This window comes from Manis pentadactyla, chromosome 8 (assembly GCF_030020395.1).
Source record: "Manis pentadactyla isolate mManPen7 chromosome 8, mManPen7.hap1, whole genome shotgun sequence".
Taxonomy (NCBI): Eukaryota; Metazoa; Chordata; class Mammalia; order Pholidota; family Manidae; genus Manis; species Manis pentadactyla.
Genome location: NC_080026.1, coordinates 44024706 through 44045502, shown reverse-complemented (window position 1 = coordinate 44045502; position 20797 = coordinate 44024706). Strand labels below are relative to the sequence as shown.

Below are 20797 nucleotides of genomic sequence, written 5' to 3'. Positions count from 1 at the left end.
GGTTTTATAGATGGTTGAGAGACCTCTTCCTCTTTTCTTTACTTTGGAAGTTAGCTAAACCTGTGGTAATCATTTCACAATATATGTAAACCAAACTATCATGCTGTATGCTTTAAACTTATATAGTGATATGTCAATTATTTTTCATTAATACTGGAAAAAAAGGGAAATTTGGACTTAGAGAGAGACAGCCACAGAGGAAAGACAATGTAGATACAAAAAGGAAAAGACAGCCATATGATGACAGAGGCAGAGACTGTTGGATGCACCTAGATGCAAAGGAATGCTCAGACTGCCATTAAACATCAGAATCTAGGATAGGCAAGGAAGTATTCCTGCCTAATTTTGCATTCATTAGTGTTGGTTAGGATTCTATTTTACCTCCACTCTTGGCATTTTTTAAAAACTTATTAAGAACCTACCATATGTCAGGTACTATTTTAGGCACTGGAGAGACAGTAATGAGCAACCCAGGATACCCACCCTTGAACTGACAGTATGGTGAAGAATAAGACCCTAGACAAAATAAGTAAAAACATAGTATGTGAGGTGCACAGATGAAACAGAGGGGATGAAGAATGCTAGTGGGAGGTTGCTGTCATTAAAAAAATTAATTTATAGGCATTATTTTTTTTGAGCAATTTGAAAATAAAGAAAATCTGAGGACAAAGTACAGAGAGTTCTCATATAGTCCCTTATCCTCATTCCTCCCCCACGTTTTCCCTAATGTCAACATCTTGCATTAGTGTGGTACATTTTTACAACTAATAAGCCAGTGTTGGTACATTATTATTAACTAAAGTCCATAGTTTACTCAGGGTTCACTCTTTGTGATGTACATTGTATGGGTTGGCAAATGTACAATAATATATATTCACCATTGTATGATACATATCATCATACAAAATAGGTTCACTGTTTTAAAATTCCTGTACCCCACCAATTCATCTCTCCCTTCCTCCAAAACCACTGATGGTTGTTACGGTCTCCATAGTTTTGCTTTTTTCCAGAGGTCATATAATTGGGGTCATGCAATATGTAGCCTTTCCAGATTATCTTATTATTTAGCAATATGTGCTTAAGTTTCCTCCATTCTCTTAGCAGTTTGGGCTGCTATTACAAAAATGCCATGGAATGGGTGGCTTAAACAACAATCAATAATTTCTTATGGTTCTGGATGGTGTAAACTCCAACATCAAAGCACCAGCAGACCTGGCATCTGGTGAGATACCCCTTCCTGGCTCATAGACAACTGCCTTCTGACTATATCCTCAAATGGCCGGGAAGGCAAGCTCTAGCTTCTTTGTCTTCCTATAAGGACACTAATCCCATCATGGCAGCTGCATCCACATAACCTCATCTAAACTTAAGTACCTCCCAAAGGCTGCACCTCCTAATACCATTTCCTTGGGGATATGGCTTCAATATATGAATTTGGGGGACAAAAACATGTAGTTGATAACATCCATGTCTTTTAGTGGCTTGCTAGCACACTTCTTTTATTGCTGAAAAATACTGTATCACCGGATATACCACAGTTTATCCATTCATCTTTTGAGGGACATCTTAGTTGCTCCCAAATTTTGGCAATTATGAATAAACCTGCTATATATATTAGGCACAGCTTTTGTGTGCACATAAGTTTTCAGTTCACTTGGGTAAATATCAAGGATTGCAATTGCTGGATTTTAGAGTAAGAATAGTTAATTTTGTAAGAAAATGCAAAAGTGTCTTTCAAAGCAACTTACAATTTTGAATTCTTATCAGCAATGAATGAGAGTTCCTGTTGCTCCATAAGCTTGCCAGCAGTTAATGTCAGTGCTTTGGGTTTGTCATTCTTATAGGTGTATACCAATCTCTCATTGATTTAATTTGAAATTCACTAATGACATTTTTATGTTAAACATCTTTTCATATGCTTACTTGCCATCTGTGTATATATATTCTTTGGGTGTCCAGATAGTTTGCCTATTTTTTAACTTGGTTGTTTGTTTTCTTTTTATTGAGTTTTAAGAGTTCTTACTACTTTTTTTGTTATAACAATTTATTTAACTCAAAAAATCCAATATTGTGATTTGAATTGTAATCCACACCAGAATGGTTAGATGTGTTATATCCTGTTGTTTGTTTTGATCTTCAAAATCCAATGTGTTTTATATTTACAGCACATTAAATGTGAAAATATTATGACTATCAAATGACTAATATTTTTAATTTCCAACATCTCAGATGAATAAACATTACACAACTTGATATATAAATGAGCAAAGGATATCAATATGGAATTCAGAGAGCAATACATGGGATCAATAAAGATATAAAAATCTACTTAACCTCCTTACAGAAGAAATGCATGACAAAATATTTCATTTATGGGAGATGAGCAAATAATTTGAGCTTGATATAAGTTCTAATAAGAAAGTGGCGAAATAGATATTCTCCTATGCTTGGTGGAAGCATCTTCTCTAAGAACACTGGTATCATCTTCTCTAAGAACAATGACAGTATTAGAATTTAAAAATGCAGGTACCCTATGACATAACAATCCTACTGCTAGAAATTTATCCTATGCATACACTTGCTATGATTAATGAAAATATTTGCATAGGAATGTTCACTGCAGCACTGCTTGTACAATAAAAACTGGAAACATGCTAAGTGCTAAGTGTCCATCAAGAAATTAAATATGGTATATTCATATCATGGAGAACAAAGCAGTGTTTAAAAAGAATGAAGACTTGAATATGCGGATACAGAAGTATTTCCAAGATAAAGCTGCAGAATATATTGTACAATCCCTTTGATACTAACAAGATATATGTACACATACATGCATACACACACATCTTTTCCCCCAGAACAAAATACAGTACTTTAACAGGGTTGCCATTTGTTTGAGGAAGACTATTCTTAAAGGTGGGGAAGAGGATTTCACAACTCTTGGACTTGCTTATACTGTTTGAATATTATCATGTATGTAAGAACTGCCCTGGCATAATATTCTTGCCTTCTTAATTTTAGATACAAAATGAATTACTTAAGCGTAATTGGTATCTTTAACAAATTATTTTCTTTCAGATGAAAAATGACATACTAACTGCAGTTGGGGAAGATCTGAGGCAAGCTGACTTAAGACATTAGTGAGAGGATCCTTCATTTTGATTGACAAGGTCTCTATATTCAGAGAATCAGAATAGGGGCTTGGGCTGGGAGAAGCGAGACATCCAAGCAATGGCCACAGTGAAGGAAGAACTCATCAGACATTCTTTAATCTTATAAATCCCTTTTAGTTCGTTAGTTATCCCTACCACCACCACCCCTACATCCAGCCACTATTTGAGCCAATAATTCCAGAAATAAATTTCACATTCATCATTCTCTCAGGCCCTTCTGATCATCCACTAATGAATATAACCAGTTATAAAAGCACAACAAACCCCCATAAAATAATCTTCAAAACTCCTGTACTTTAAATTACTAAAGCACATCTTTATTTTGCAATTGAACAATAAAAAGTCACAGCTAGAGTTTTTTCACGTTTGTACCTGAACAACTACTTCGTAATCAAAATGGAATACTGCCAACAGAATACGTGAAATAGCATTTCACATAAAATAAATTGCCCTTAGGACTAAAACAGTTTTAACACAAACCAGCATTTTTATCCTGTTTTCCATTAGTATTCATAGTTTTCTAACATTAATTGCAGGAATTCCAATTTTTCATTGAAATTAAGACAAAAATACAAGGCCTTTCAAACATAGGAGTAAGCCACAGTGACAAATGCATAGTGATGCCTTTAAATTATCTAGTGTTGACCAAATTCATGCTTACACATTTTAAATGAACCCTAAGCTTGCCTCTTAATTACGTGAACAAACCATATACAAAGAGATATTTTTGTGAAATGGGGGAAGAGAGTTAGTCTAAAAAATTAAGGGGCTAATTCCACTTGGGTACTAGTTCAGCATACTCAAACATGAAATGGCAGCAGAAATGTAAAATTATATTTGAATTAGGAAATAAACTAGACTTTAAAATAAGTGACTTTTTGCCCTTCATATTTACATATAGCACCTGTTACAAGAACAAAAAATACCAAATTAAAACACCCTCTACATAGAATTATTTTTAAAACCACTAAAAATATTACTGATGAGTATATAGTAAACTATCTGTACTAAAATTAAGCCTACACTGTAGAAAATAAGGACTAGCTTTTCTTATTTAAAAAGATCACAATGTGGCATAATTGCAATGTTCTGATACTATAGGAACACTGGGTTGGACAGTTTTTATTCTTCTCAGCACACATATTCTAATGACAGAAAATGAACACAGCTTAATGCAAACTGTTTTAGTCTATTAAATCCTGCCCCTTGACATGTATGTCACGTGTCAGGACTTTACCACATCAACTTACTTGTGGTGCACTACTGACAACCCCTAGGTACAACTCAAAACTAAACAGATTTCCAAGTATTCATGTAATGTACAAAAATGCAAAGCAGAAATGATTATAGTAAACCAAACTTGGCTGAAGCTAGCTGAGAGAACTCAAGAGTCCAGCAAGATAGTCAATTTATTTCACTACATAAATTACAGAAAAGTGGTAAAGCTAAAATCACGTTACCTTTTAATATTAAATGATCAAGAGATCATTATGAAGCATTTAAAACTGGGTCCAATCCAATGGGTTCTACATACTAATCCATTAAGAATTTCCCATATTTACAAAACTCCTAGGGTAGATTTTATTTTTAAATGTATAAATTAAGTCAGTAGTAGGCATTAAATAAAGTGCTACTATTTGAAATTCAAGAAATCAATTTCAGCATGAAATCTGACCTACTCTACAGAATACAAGAATGAATGAGTAATCTTGTCAACTCACTGAAGGGTGGGAAAAGATGAGAACCAGAGAATCCCAGAACTGGCACTGAAACTGGGTTAAAATTTTCTTGCCTATGAAAACAAATAATGGGAACACTACAATTCAGGAGTAAAAACTAAAAGGTTTCTTTTAAGTAACAGGTAAAATGGGCTCAATTGTGACTACAGAGGATTTGGGGAAATGACAAATCCTCACCTTATTTGGGTCTAAACTGTAAGCAGGGCCAAGCCTTCTTTAACATTTTAGGGTGGTAATTTCATTTAGCATTTAGTAAATGTTATCATATTTGCTAAATTTTGGAAACTCTCAGTGTTAAGGGGACTTGATACTAATCTTATAACAACTGTTAACAAATGTTAATGAAGGAAGGTATCATTTATAGTTGTTGAGGATATTTACTTTGCAAAGATTCTACCATAGAGGGCAAGCTGATGATTTTTCTAAAAGTTGGAGGAATGGAAGCAGTAGTTGAAATAATGAAGGCCCCATTGAGTCAAGTTTAATGGTTGATAAGTAATAAATATTACCTTTTGCAAAAACTGTTGAATAAATTAATCATGCCTAAAGCTAGGTTAAAATGTAGGGTTTTTTTTGTTGTTGCTTTTTAGCTGAGTTAATAAACCATCAAACTGGTTACAAAGCTACATTAAGATACCACTGCTATGAGGCGGGGTTGGGCTTAGTGATCGTATCTGTCCAAATTACTGAGCATAAAAAGGTAGAACTATTTGTCAGGGGCTTCTACACATATTTACTATGGTGAATTTTAGGCACACTTTTCTGGCTTCACCAAAGTCACACATTCACAATGATGTCTTCATTTGCAGTGACCACAGTGACAAAGCCTGGGATCTTTCCTTCATGGTAAACAAAGCAGCAGAAATGTTTACCCTCACACAAAAACACCCTTCCACACTCCAGACAAGTCAGGAATTCAGTTACTTCACACTAAAAACACTGCACAAATTTCCTTGAAATTTTCTATTCTAGAGCTGAAATGGAGCAAAATGAAAAAGAATATACATTATAAGTTAAATATATTTCAATGATTGCTCTTGTTTATAATGAAAGTTATTTTTTTTCTAAAATTGCCTTTTATATAATGAAGTGGAACACATTCTTTCCTTCTTCTCAATCCCTCACTTTTTTAAAGAGTAGCTATAGAATCAAATCATACTTATAACATTTGAAAGATATGTTCACTTTCTTTACAGCACTAAAGACATACAAATATCATTTTTTCCTTTTCAAACAATGAAGAGAAGTTAACAGTTTCATACTTTTGCCCATAGAAAAATATTTTCTGTATTCTTTACACAATAGGTAGGAAAATTCTACTGTTTAATTGAAACTTTTATGAGGACAAACATTTTCATTCTTGTATTAGAAATTTTAAATGGTTTCAGGAAGTTCAACATTAGAACTTCCTCCTAAAATTGTAGTTTTAAAGTTGCAATATCGCTAATACCTTTCACTTTGCAAATTAAAAAAAAAAAACTGGCTTACTTATTTATGCACTGAACTGTATCTAGTCAACTTTGATGGATTGCACCCCAGTAGATACTTCTGGGTGCCCATTTTGCTTGGATTACTGAAATGAAAATAACAATGACTACAACGCTTTAGAAAAACTGTGAACTGCAATGAAAATCATACAACTAAATAGCAGCAAATATAGATATGGAAACAGAAATAACTATTTGGTGTTTACCAACAACTTTACCAAGACTATAAAATATCTGATTTCTGACTGAAAGAGGGCTTGTTTTTGATAACACTGAAAGGCTTGTTGTAGTAATTGCTATTAAGAATAAATGAAGTCTGTATACACTAGTTGCAGATATTATAAAGTTGAGCCAAAAACGTATAATTTAGGGATGAATTTCATGCACTCTTGATAAAATTGCTGAAATTATCTATTAGCAGCCAGCCTTCAAAACTGTTCTATTATGTAAATTATTTTGTATCTATACAATTCTCTAAGAAATTCATGAAAGTTATTATAATTTGTGATCATACCGAGATATGAATTAATTTTTACCAATTAATAATTCTGATATTTAATAAAACTGATCTAGTGGGTTTTATAACACAGATATTTTACTTGGAGTAAACACCACACCCCACACCCCAGAAAATGGTTGCAGAGATTGTGGTTGGACAGCTGACACAAATGTGGGAAGTAAGCAATGACAGTGTAAAGCAGCTACTCTGTTAATGTGGCAGCTTACATAAAAGTAAGCTGTGGCATAATTTACCTTATCATATTATTAAGAGATGTTTATTCCAACAACTATTTATCATAATGTATTTACTATATATGACTTAAATGCACGTTCACCTGAACTACAAAATAATTACTACAAACTAAAAGAGATGTAAACATATCCCACACTACTGTGGTATAAATAATTTTTATGAATTCACACTACTTTGGCAACTTACCATCAGAGTATATTAAATATTGAAAACACAGACATTAAATAGAACATTGTTAAACATTGTTTCTTTCTCCCTTCCTGATAAGAATATAAAACAAGTAATGCTTTAATTCTACATGTACACATTATGAACATAAATCATTTGATTATAAGTGGACATAGCTTCTAAATCTTAGCTCTATTTTTTAAGTGCTTTTAAAAATTAAGTCTTCTAATTTGCATTTCAGAATGTTTTCATACTATATGTATATCAACCTAAATACTTTACAAAAGCTTATGTTCTATCACGGAAGCATAGCAAGCAAACCGAGCCAGGGTCCTAATTAGGAGAACTTTTTAAACCCTACTTATTTTCTAAATTAAGTGACATCTTCTAAGGTCATCTTAGTGATAAATTAAAACACTGCCTGAGTATAATTCTTGAGCTGAAATAGACTAAAATTCACAAGAATTTATGATTTCACTTATGTGACCTGAAATAATAGGTGAGATTAGATCAAATCTTTCAGGTTCCTTCAGCTCTCAAGTTATAGTACTTCTCATACAGACAAGACTTTTACTCAGATACCTGATTAGACCTGATCAGATCTGCCAAAAGATTATGAACAGCTCTATAACTAATACCCCTGTTTGTTAGCATTAGCCTCTGTGAAATACACAAATATATAAACATGGAAAAGTATCTGTTTATATACTAGCAACTGAAACCTTTAAGCAACTGTCTTAATGGCTTATGTATATACCTTTATATATTTTAAGTCAGTTTTAATATATATAAATCTTCTCCTTATTCTTACTCAAAACAACCCTTTTCCCTACTCCTACTTGTGTTAGCAGGCCATACAAAGAAAATTATTTCTTAGGCTATTTACTCTGTAATTTGCCTCTGTTTTAAATGGATACATTGGTTTAACAAATAATACCAATTTTTCTTGTGAATGTAGTCTATTCCAAAATATTCCTCATCCTTATGTACACAGTGCTGACAAAAATCAGATGCTCAATAAAACATTTGAAATGAACATGGTGAAACCATCCCAAATCAGAGAAGAAAGGTTTTCACAAACATTTCTTAGTATTTACAAAAGACCCTTGACTCACCAATATCAAAATTCCAGCTGTGAGAGGAACAATCAACACTGATTTCTTGACAGTGTATGTGTTTGGGTTGGGGGTGGGGTGGGCTGAAAGAGGGGGGTAGTAGATTAGATATAAGAAATTTGGCATTTTTATCACAGAGTATTATAGTGATATGAATGGAATCTAGAACTACTTGGCATAATAAAGCTAGGATCATTCCTAGTACCTATTTAGATTGGTAAAAAAGTGAAAAATTCTTGGGTATAGTGGATAGTCTTACCTGTTGAGTAAACAGGGAAGCATAATTGGCATATTCATTTTTAAAATTGTGAAGGATAGTTTAATAAAGGTCTTAATACATATGCCTTTTAAAAAGGATCTTTTCTGTACATAAAAATACTAACAGTAGGTAGCTTCTAGATAAAACACTCATACATGAGAAATTTAAATGCAATTCTAAACTTCTAATATAATCACTTAAAGACTGATATTAATGACTAAAAAAGGCAGCAGTGCTCATTGCCAATTAGTTATTAGAGTTTTCCTCAGAAGTGTAAACAAAGCCCTAAATCAAAGAACATGCCAACCATGACATTTATCTGTCTATATCTATACAACTGTCTTTTTTTTTAAATCTACGGTTGCCATTTTCTGTCCATACTATTAGAATAGATTTTCTTCTTAATTTTGGAGAAAAATTGCCAAAAATTATTATGCAGACTCCCAACATAATTTTACGTTTTTGTTTTTCAACTTATCATGTCATATACAGCAGCTTAAATTACATTTATCTGTTGGTAGAGAATGGAATGTTCAAATAAGATTATAGTTATTTACTATCTTATACTGTCTTGACTGTGAAATCTAGATATAGATGAGAATTTCTCTTTGACATAAAGGTTATGTTTACTTTTCTCTCTAAAATGTAAAAAATATTGTAATACAATAATTTATTTGGTACATTGGCTATTAATGTTTAGTACTTAATTTTCTAAATTTTATTATTATGGATTTTCCATATCTGAACTATGGTCATTTAGAGTACACTAAAGATTTTTAAATGTACAATTTGTTCCCCTAAGAAATGGTACTCCAAAATATCTACCATTTAGCTCTAAATTTTATCTATGCAGAAATATTCAAAAACCACTAGTAAATGAGTCTATTTTAACCATAATCAATATAAAATAATTGTGCGATAATAACATTTCAATAGGTGAGCAAATTTGCACTTACATTAAAACTGGGCAATTTTAAAGTTCAATCTCTCTGTAGACTGAAAAATAAAGAAAACCTGGAGAGGAAAATATACATATCCTAAGGGAATCAGATCCTCCATCTGGCTAGACAATCAAAACTCTCCTTATTAACATGCTTATAACTTAATAAGTATATATATTATGTGAGCTGGAGTAATTGTACACAAAATGACAAGAAAACCCTCATTTCAGTTACTGAGCGATTAAACCTAGAAATAAGTCAGTGATGTTTCATTCTTCCTTTGAAGTATCCCAATCAACAGACCAGTGTGAACAAAGCTTGAAAATGAACTGAATGTTGAAGAATAATTTAGTGATAGATATGAATGATAATTAATTTTTCCAACTTTAGCTTAGCATATCTGTATGTTTAACTTCAACGTGTTAGATGCTATTTCTAAAGTTAGGATAAAATAAGAAGTGTAAAGAATAAAGCATAAGCATCTTTTAACTTGAGCTGCTAAAAAGAACCATTGTCCCTCAGGAAAGGAATGTGCAGATTTTGAACAATTCCATAGCAGCAAAGCGTTCACTCAGTAGAACACTTATCTTTGCTTCTTGTGACAAAATACAGGAATTGAGTAAGAAACAGAATTTCCTTACCCCTCTTTGACTGTGTAACTCTCAATACAAGAAGCTATTTTCAGAAATGTGAACTGATTCAAAATGCATAAAAATGTAAATGTACAATATACATACATACCTCCTAGTGGGGTCAAATGAGTGCCTTTTTGTTAGACATACAAAGATGTCTCAAGGCACTTAAGGGGTTAAGACACAACACATGCATGCCTTTACATCAAGTATGTGAAATCACATGATTTGGAATAAGCCAACTTTATGATAAATATAAGTTACATTATTAAATTCAAGAAAACCTGTAGATTCATATTTATACTTTCTATAAGATGCTGGTAAATGGACAATGTGCAGCATTTCCTGGGAAAAGCAAATTCCACCTTTCTCCTTATGAACAGCAGGTCTCTACAGGGAGAGTGTAGGGAAAGATGTGCTGCATCCATAGGCAGTGTATTGGCTAATATTGAGAATGATATTGCTAAAATTTTAAAAATAAAATCTGGTAATCAGTATAGTAAGTACATGAATCCCTGGAAACACCAAGCTTTCTCCTGATGTTTCCTTCTTTTTCACTTTCAAAATACACGTGTATAACAGAGATGATGAGAATTCTTAGGCTTGTTTGTGGCCACCTACCAGAAGGGGACTGTATGGCACCACCACAAAATTTCATAAATTACCCTGAACACACTCAGTATTCACTATTTGTTCGGAGCAAAACATGAAATAGTCTTCAAACACATGAATTATAGATCTTGAGAGAGTGATTTTTTTAAACATAAAGTGCAACAGTGCTAAGTTTTCAGTTTTTTTAGTTCTTCCATTTTTTTGTTTATATGCCATTTCCTGCAAGCAGTATTATGACATAGTGAAGATAATGGAAAGCAGTTTCCAACACATATCCCAGACCTTTTACTTTCTTATTTATTTGATGACGTTGTTAAAGGTTTAACAAATCCTTCTTCATAAACTTTCAAAATAGCTTCACATACAAATCTGTATTGACTCTGAAAAATAAAAAATTGAAGTGATCAGAAAAGCTAGAAAACAACAATAATCTCACTTAGCTTGCTTATAAAAGAAATGCAAAGTAAAACTGCACAGAGATACAATTTTCACAAAGAGGCTGACAAAAACAAAAAAGTTTGACAACATACTTTGCTGGCAAAACTCACACATTGCTAGTAGGGATGTAAACTACTATAACCCTATGGATGGGAATCTAGCAGCATCTAACAAAATTACACTAATTTACCCTTTGACCCAGAAATCCCACTTCTAGGAATCTATCCAAAAGGTAAATTAGAAAAAGAAATTGAAAACATATATTCATAAATGAGGCTATTCACTACCAGATTTTTTATAATAAAAAAGTAGAAACAATCCAAATTGCCATCAAGAAGGGACTGGGTAAGTAATCTGTGGTATATCCTCATAGTGGGATACTATGTAGGGAGGGAGGAAAAAAAGTCTGCAGACTACTAGAGAATGATTCTAGGATATTTTGTTAAGTAAAAAAAGCAAGGTAGAGAAAAGTACATACATACTTTTGTATGTATGATTACCTTTATAAAAGAAAAGGGCAGAATGAAAATATTTATCTCAGTATGTACGTTAAAAGAAAGCAAAGGAAGGACACATTCATTAAAAAATGGTTACCTATAAAGGGAAAGAGGGAATAGGATGCAAGAGAGAAACAGACACTAGACTTCACTGAGTATAATTTTATGGTATTTACTCTGGAACCGTATTAATATACTCTGTAATCAATACATTAAAAAAACTCTACGAACTGAAAATAACACAGAACAAATCAATGTGTGTGCCTTGTTGATGGCATAGCCACATAGGAGCTATTTCAAGGACTTTGAGACAATAATTTGTCTCTCTTATATCAAAAAAGCAAAAAGAATTGTGGAAAAAATTGAAAATTCTTTTCAGTAAACACACTGTTGGTGGTAGTAATGTTAGTTTTGTTACTCTGCAACTGCTGTGTAATGTGGAACAACATTAGTGCTTATGATGTTCTAAGTCTTGCATTGCTGGTATTACAGAGAACCAGTATTCTTACTAAAGAAAAAAGGAAATAAAGATGTAAGGAAGACACTGAGTAAAAACACGATGGTCCTGAATTTGTATTGGAAGCACCAGTATTAATTCACAGGTTTGTTTTTCTACCTTGTAATTGAAGATTTCTAGAGACAAATACTAACACTAACCCAGCAGCAATAAAAAATCCTACTGCTCAGAAGGTGGTCTGTAAAATAACTGCTCAGTAAAAAGAACCAGTACTTTCTGGAGATATTACTGACTCTAAGTCTGTAATGTACAGGCTAGGGCCTGAACATCTTTACTGATAGCAAGGAAGCTACTGAAGGGACTAAGGTCTTGACAAAAAGACTCAGGAGCGAAGTGAATAGGCTCCCACTGGCCAAAAATGGAACAATTTAGGTATCATTAAGAAAAACAACTACAATGGGCTGAAACATATATATTTAAATGCATGATTTCAAAATAATACTAAACAAACAAAAGACGTCATACCACTAGGCGAGGCTGCTGAACACTTGTAAAGAGAAAGCATCAAGGGTTTATTTTGCCTTTCTTATACAGACTACCACTGGATAACCAAATAGCAAAAGAGAAGTTTCTCTTTAAACAACTATTTCAGCTAATAAGTAAAGAAGGAATGACAAGAATATCATAATTTTGCAAGCCCAATGAATTAATGATGCTGGCATTGATTACCCAAGGCTACTAACACTGGAAGAACATAATACCACCTAATAGGTTCAAGACAACAGATCCATTTACCACTTTTAGGAAACAGACACCACCAAACACCAGCAACATCGAGACTGTGGAAAACTATGTAACACAAACTACCTGGTTTATTCATCAAATCAAGTACAAAAAGAAAGAAAAAGACTACAGATTAAAGAGATTTAGGAGACATATAAGCCAATCAAAATGAATGGACCATATCTGAATCCTGACTTTACAAAAACTGCAAAACAAAAATAAAAAATCATTATGTACCGTGTGATCCAGCAACTTGACTTCTGTCTATGTATGTGAAAAAAACTGAAAGACATATTTATACAACCATGTTCACAGCAGTGCTATTCACAATGGCCCAAAGGTGGAAACAACCGTATGTCCATTGATGGATGAAAGGATAAACAAAACGTGGTCTATATGCAGAATGGAGTATTTTTCAGCCTTAAAAAGAAAGGAAATTTTGACCCATGCTATAGCATGGAATAATCTTGAGGATATATTGCTAAGTGAAATAAGCCAGTCACAAAAAAACAAATATTATATGATTCTACTTATATGAGGTATTTAGAGTAGTCAAATTCACAGAAAATAGAATTGTGGTTGCTGGGAGAAGGGGGAAACAGGGAACTGTTTAATGGGTATAAAGTTTTAGTTTTATAAGATGAAAAAATTCTAAAGACTGGTTACACAACAATGTGAATATAATTAACACTATTGGAGTGTACACATAAAAATAGTTAAGATGGTAAATTTCATGTTGTGTATTTTACCAAAATTAAAAATAGAAAATCCATTGTGTGTGACTACAGATACAAAAACCTCAAGAAACTACTAGCAAATCAAATCAAGCAACATACAAAAATAATTATATACCATGTCTAAGTCAGATTTATCCCAAGCAAGCAAGGTTAGTTTAACATCCAAAAACCAGTGTGATATATTACATTAAAAGAATGAAAGACAAAAACCACATGATCATCTCAGTAGACATACAAAAAAAGCATGTGACAAAATTGAACACCTTCCCATGATAAAAAAAGTCAACAAACTAGGAACATCTTCAACCTGATAAAGGGCATTTATAAAACGCCCCAGCTAACGTGATGCTCAGTGGTGAAAGTCTGAAAGCTGTTCCCTTAAGACCAGCAGTAAGACAAGGATCTGTGGTTTCACCACTTTATTTATTTAATATTGTGCTGGAGGTTCTAGCCAGGACACTTGGTCAAGGAAAAGAAGGAAAAGAGGGAGGGTTGTGGAGGGAATGAAGAGAGGCAAAGGGAAGAGAAGAAAAAGGTACCTAAGAGAAAAGGAAGAAGTAAACTATTTCTACTTGCAGATGACATGATCTTATATGGAGAGAATCCTAAGGAATCCACTTTCAAATACAAAAACAAAGTTAATAAGACTTCAGCAAGGTTGCAGGATAAATGATTAATATACAAAATCAATTTTATTTCTATACCCAAGCAACGAGTAGTCCAAAAATGAAATTAAGAGAACAGTTCCACTTACAATAGCACGAAAAGATTAAAAATCTTAAGAATAAATTTAACAAAAGAAGTGACAGACTTGCACACTGAGAGCTACAAAACATCACTGAAAGAAATTAAAGAATACCTAACTACAAAGAAAGACATATTGTGCTTATGGTATGGAAGATGGAGTATCATTAAGATCGTAACATTCCCCACAATGACATATAGATTTAATGTAATCCCTATCTTGCTTTCTATACATAGAGGACACACTGATTTTAAAATTCACATGGAAATGCAAGGGACCCAGAAGAGCTAAAACAGTCTTGAAAAGGAAGATCAGAGTTGGGGGATTCACATTTCCTGACTTCAAATTTTATTAAAAAGCTACAAAATTCAGACAGTGTGGTACTTGTATAAGGACAAATATACAAATCAATGGAATAGCACTGGAAGCCCAGAAATAAAGCCCTTAACATTGTGGCCAGCTGAGTTTTGAGAAAGGACCCAGAGACAATGAATGAACAGTCTTTCAAGAAATGGTGCTGAACAACTGGATATCAACATGCAGAATAATCAAACTGGAAGCCTATCTCAAATCAACCATATGCAAAAATTAACTCAATGGATAAGACACCTATATGTGAGAGCTAAACTCTACAACTCTTGGAAGAAAACAGGAGTAAATCTTTGTGATTTTTAGTTATGCAATGATTTCTTAGACATGATTGGACTTCATCAAAATTAAAAACCTTTGTGTTTCAAATGACAATCAAGAAAGTGAAAGCAGCGAATGGAAGAAAACATTTGTAAACCACAGATCTACAAGGGACATTTATTCAGTAAATATAAAGAACTGTTACAACTGAACAATTAAGTGACAAGCCAAATTGAAAAAAGGGCGAGAGCTCTGAACACACAGTTCTCTAAAGAAGATACACAAATAAATGGCCAATAAGCACATGAAAAGATGCTTGATATCATTAGTTGTTAGGGAAATGCGTATCAAAACCACAATGAGATGCACTTTATATTCAGTAGGATGACTAAAATATAAAAAGACAGATAATAGCAACTGTTGATGATGGTGTGGAGAAAATGGAAGCCTCATACTTCTGCCAGTGGAAGTGCAAATGAGGTAGCTGAAACAGCCTGGCAGTTCCTCAAAAGGTTAAATATAGTCACCATATGACCCAGCAATTCCACTTCTAGGTATGTACCCAAGACAAATGAAAACATGGTCACACAAAAACAATACATAAATGTTTATGGTACCATTATTCATTAATAGCTGAAAAGTGGAAACAATAAATATGTCCATCAATAGATGAGTGAATAAACAAAATGTAGTATTCTATAAAATGGAGTATTATTCACAGAGAAAAAAAAGGAATGATGTACTGATATGTGCTATAGAAGGAATAAACCTTTAAATATTACACTGACTAAAACAAGCCAATTACAAAAGACCAAGTTGTATGACTTCATTAATATGAAAGGTCCAGAATAGGTTAACTATAGATAGAGAGCAGATAAGTGGTTGCCTAGGGCAGGAAGAGGTTGGGGAAGGATGAAGCAAAGTGGGAATTAGGTTTCTTTCTGGGGTGATGACGACGTTCTAAAATTAAGTAGTGATGGCTGTATGACTCTGTGAAATACTAAAAACCACTGAAGCATACACTTTTAAAGGGTAAATCTTATGGTATATGAATTATATTTCAATAAAACTGTTCTAAAATTAAAAAAGACATTTATCTGAGACAACTGGAAATCTGGATACTGGCTATTTGATAATATAAGGACAATGGTACTGTGGTCTTATTTAGAAGGAAAAATACTTTATCTTTTAGAGATAGGCACTAAAATATTTAGGGACAAAATGATGTGGTGTCTAGGATTTGTTTCAAATATGAGGAGAGTAGGTGGCAGTATAGATAAACAATATGGCAAATATTGTGGGTCTGAGTATTCAAAATAGGTTCATTATATTATATTGCCTACTTTTGTGTATATTTGAAATTTCTATAATTAAAAGCTAAAAAAATGATAGGCACTTATTTGGTCACATAGGTCAATTCAATTCAGTAACCTTAATGCCATCAACAAAGTAACATTTCACAACAGCCTAATATAAAAAATAATCTTAACATTGACTCTAACATTCCATAATTCCTCTCTTGGTCCTGGAACCTAATGTGGACAATGGAGAACATGGCACGTTAGCAGGTTAACTGTGACCTTCTCCATTATTGCTGCTGTGATTTAAAGTTTTATGTGAAAAAGAAAAATGGTGACTTCACCCCAGTGTTTCATCTAAAGCAGGTTTACCAAGATTCCCCAGTTCAGGGAACTACTGTTCTCAGCATTCCACTTGGCTAAGTAATATAGGGCAAATTCCTCTGCGCCTGCGTAAGCACTCGGGAATGCACATGCTAGGGTGGTGCTGTCAAACATTTTCTGTAAAAGACCAGGTAGCAAATATTCCAGGTTTTACAGATCATATGGTGCCTGTTACGATTCCTTGACTTTGCAATTATAGTGTGAAAGCAGCCATAGATGATATGTAAACAAATGAACATGCCTGAATTTCAATAAAACTTTATTTATAAAAATAAGGGCAGGTTTGGCTCATGGGCGATACTTACTGATCCTGTGTGTTAGGGGTATTAGGGGTTATTAACTCCTGGTTGGGAATATACTTTGATAATAACAATAATCATGTTGAGAATACACACTTGCACATGAAGTATAGTACTTACAGGTGTTTGGATCATCATGGCTCGCTGATCTCTCATTGTTCTCACAATGTCTAGTGGATAAACTGGTTGATTGCATTCAATGAGACACATGGCTGTTTCCATAGTAATAAGAACTCCGGTTCTTCCAATCCCAGCACTAAAAAAGACAAATATGGGGCAAGGTCGTACTGATATTATTCTGTTAAACATGTGGCTTTTGTGCAGAAAATTAAAGTACTGAGTATAGGAGAATAGTTTGATTTTAATGTTCTATATTACAAAAGTAGCAAGCCAACTAGGAAACAAGTTTTGGAAATTGAAAAAATTTCACACTTAATACAGATTAAGTGGTTTGTACCCACTTCTTCCCTGATTGTTAGTTGTTACTATTTTAAAAGAGCTACATTTTAGATCTGAATAAGTACATTTTAAAATCTGAATAAGGCAAAGAAGCTTATTGGAGAAACCCCCCCTTTAAAGTGCAAAAGAACAGAAATATAATAAATCACTAACAAATGCATAGAAGATATGTTTTTTTTAAATTTTTGTATCATTAATCTACAATTACATGAAGAACATTATGTTTACTAGGCTCCCCCCTTTAGAAGATGTTTTATACACTCAAATAAACAGTTTTTAAAACCAAATTTGATTTTGATTAAACTTTACCTCTGAGGTACTCAAGAACAACTTTTTTTTTTTCTTAAATGATCCAATATATGTATTTTTTATTTTGGTATCATTAATCTACAATTACAGAAAGAACATTGTTTACTAGGTTCCCCCCTTCACCAAGTCCCCCACAACATACCCCTTCACAGTCACTGTCCATCTGTGTAGTAAGATGCTGTAAAATCACTACTTGTCTTCTCTGTGTTGCGCAGCCCTCCCTGTGTCCCCCACGCACTATACATGCTAATCGTAATGCCCTCTTTCTTTTTCCCTGCCCTTATCCCTCCCTTCCCACCCATCCTCCCCAGTCCCTTTCCCTTTGGATACCTATAAGTCCATTCTTGGGTTCTGTGACTCTGCTGCTGTCAAGAACAACTTTTTTAAGTATTCTCTGTGAACACGTATATAATAGCAACTGGGGACTTAGGACATGGAAATATTTGGTCTGAAATTTGTTTTGATGACTTGAAAGTCTGCTCTTAAAAAGTGCTGGAAAATTTAAGGATACCTCAATACATCTTCTGAATAAATCATTTAATAACAGAGGTGGTTAGGATAGGGAGGAAATAATTTGTCCTGCAATCTTTGGGTCAGTGGCAGTGAAGGTGAGAGTCACTATAGTTGGCTTTTAGAAGGCAGAAGGGGACCAGAGTCTGAAAGGAAGGGAGGATAACGTACTGTTATTCATCTGGAGCTCTCACAAGTGGCATATCCTGTATGGTACTGGGAAGGGACATTCCAAGAGAGGGCCATACTCAACAAGTAGCCTGAGAGGGCTATAGGCCAGGAAGGAGTACCTTGTTGGGAGGGCAAAATCTAAACCTTGGGCTGTAACCTAATGCCTATAACACAGTATTTCATCAAATGTAAGAAACCATCAATTTTAAAGACACATACCTATTTCAGAGATGTTCAACTATGAAAAAGATAAGCTCCAAAGATTCAATGCAAGAAAGTATTATTTTTACTTCTTATGATACAGTTTCTGTCAATCATGTGTTGGAACCTATCTTTGCTTTCTACCTTCAAAGCACAGCTTTGAGTTTTCTCTAATTATCATAGTGACAATCACAACTCAAGGACAAAGTAAAATTGGATTGTTTTAAAAATATCAAATTAGCTATTCAATCATAAAGGAGAGAAAACAATACCTGCAATGAACAACAATAGGTTCTTCCCTGCCAGCTCTTTTATTTCGTATGTGACAAACAAAATCCAGAAAGTCACTTGAATCATCAGGGACTCCATGGTCAGGCCAGGCTATGTACTGGATCTGAGTGAGCTGACGACTCTCATTTTTCTAAATGTTAGATGAAAAGGTATGCACTTATGACTTAGGAATTATTTTTAAAACATAAACAAACAATCATGTCATTTTAATTTGGAAGAAAAGCAAAAGAAACTACTCTCACCACCGCCCTCCCAAAATAGTAATGTATAAACTCAATAAAACCCAAAACTTCAATGAAAGAGAAAGAAATAATTTTATAGGAACAGTTAGTATCAGATACTTGAATCATTACTCTTCTAATAACTCAATTTCTATATTTGTACAGTATTTTAAGGATGAAAACCAAGTAAACAGGCAAAATAAAATCCAGAGAAATGTTTAAAGAAAATTAAAGAACTGTTAGGTGAGCAAAAATGATAAAGTAAAAAAAATTTTTTTTTATGAACAAAGTTGGGCTAATCCTAAAAAACGTAAGTGAAATCATGGAAATTAGGAAAATAAAATCGCAAAATAAATGTAGACTAAAAACTGGAGATCATAAAAACACAAAATCAAATCAGGGCTAATTCTTTTTTAGGAGCCAAGAGTTGGTATAATGGAGAAAGTAAGATACTGGTATATACATCTTGGTTCAAATCTTGACTCTGTCAGTTAAGCCACTTAATCTTTCAGGGCCTCACTTTCTTCAGCTGAAAATGAAGTAACATATACACCTCAAAGGGATATCTTACATTGAAAGGATTCTATAACAGGAGCTGTGAATCACTCAATCAGCTGTTTGGAATTATATGCTCAATAATGGTAGCTAAGAGTCATTCACCACTATGAAATCTGGTTATTGGCATTTACATTAAAGAGAGTTTCCCCAAAAGACCATTAACACAAAAGGTAATTAAGAAAATTACTATTGAAACAAAAATCCCAAAAAAGACCTCAGTATAATTTGACAACTAATTTTTCAGAATCCTGTAACTCTTTAAAATGAAGATATCTAATATGAACTACCTTTGATTATACTTACCAAAGAATTTAATGTTACCAATAATCTGCAATAATGGGTAATGCAAAATAGTATTTCACTAAGTTTGGGATAGTGTCTGTCCATCCATCCATCCATTCATGTATATATGTATTTATGGTAGCAAATTTACTTTCCCAATTATATTTGTCTCAAACTTTATAAACTGACTCGTGCTTTAGCATAGTTCTGAGGTACTTATTGTTTGCAAAGAAAAGCCATTATAGTATATAAAACTGCCAAGGATAATCTACAGGTAGAGTACAATAAAGAAATGATGCAGAAGATATCAGTATTATTTTATTTAACCATATACAGCCTATCTTTCATATCTACTTGGAAAAATGAAGGAATATCTTATTGGCTTGCCTTTAGACCATGAGCTCTTCAGTTTATGTCCCTAAACCCTAAATTCATTCTGATGGAATCTCTAGACCGTAAGATTTTTAATTATTTAATTTTTTATTTCTTCTAACTAGCTTTATTCAATACCAGATTCCTTTTAAAAATCAGCACAGCTTTTAGTTCCTTCCCTTTTGGTCAGTGAAGTTCTGTCTTCCTGTGCTCCTTTACCCACACTCAGGGAGGTGGTTGGTAGAGACCTGGGAAGATGGAATTCTCATTTCTAA

General features: G+C 33.4%; 1 protein-coding gene across 15 annotated transcripts in view; it reads right to left on the bottom strand.

Annotated features, from left to right (window-relative positions):
• Positions 1 to 3468: 3468 nt before the first annotated feature.
• Positions 3469 to 20797, bottom strand: part of PTPN4 (protein tyrosine phosphatase non-receptor type 4) — a 258996-nt gene continuing 241667 nt past the window's right edge. For 11 of the 15 annotated variants that reach the window (XM_057505698.1, XM_057505699.1, XM_057505700.1 and 8 more), the window contains 3 exons: positions 19071 to 19219; positions 17269 to 17404; positions 3469 to 11260 (listed from right to left, as the gene is read on the bottom strand). In XM_057505698.1, coding sequence (XP_057361681.1) covers positions 11174 to 11260; positions 17269 to 17404; positions 19071 to 19219 — 372 coding nt within the window. In that variant the 3' untranslated portion in view covers positions 3469 to 11173. The other 4 variants (XR_008998841.1, XR_008998840.1, XR_008998839.1 and 1 more) reach the window with 4 other exon arrangements.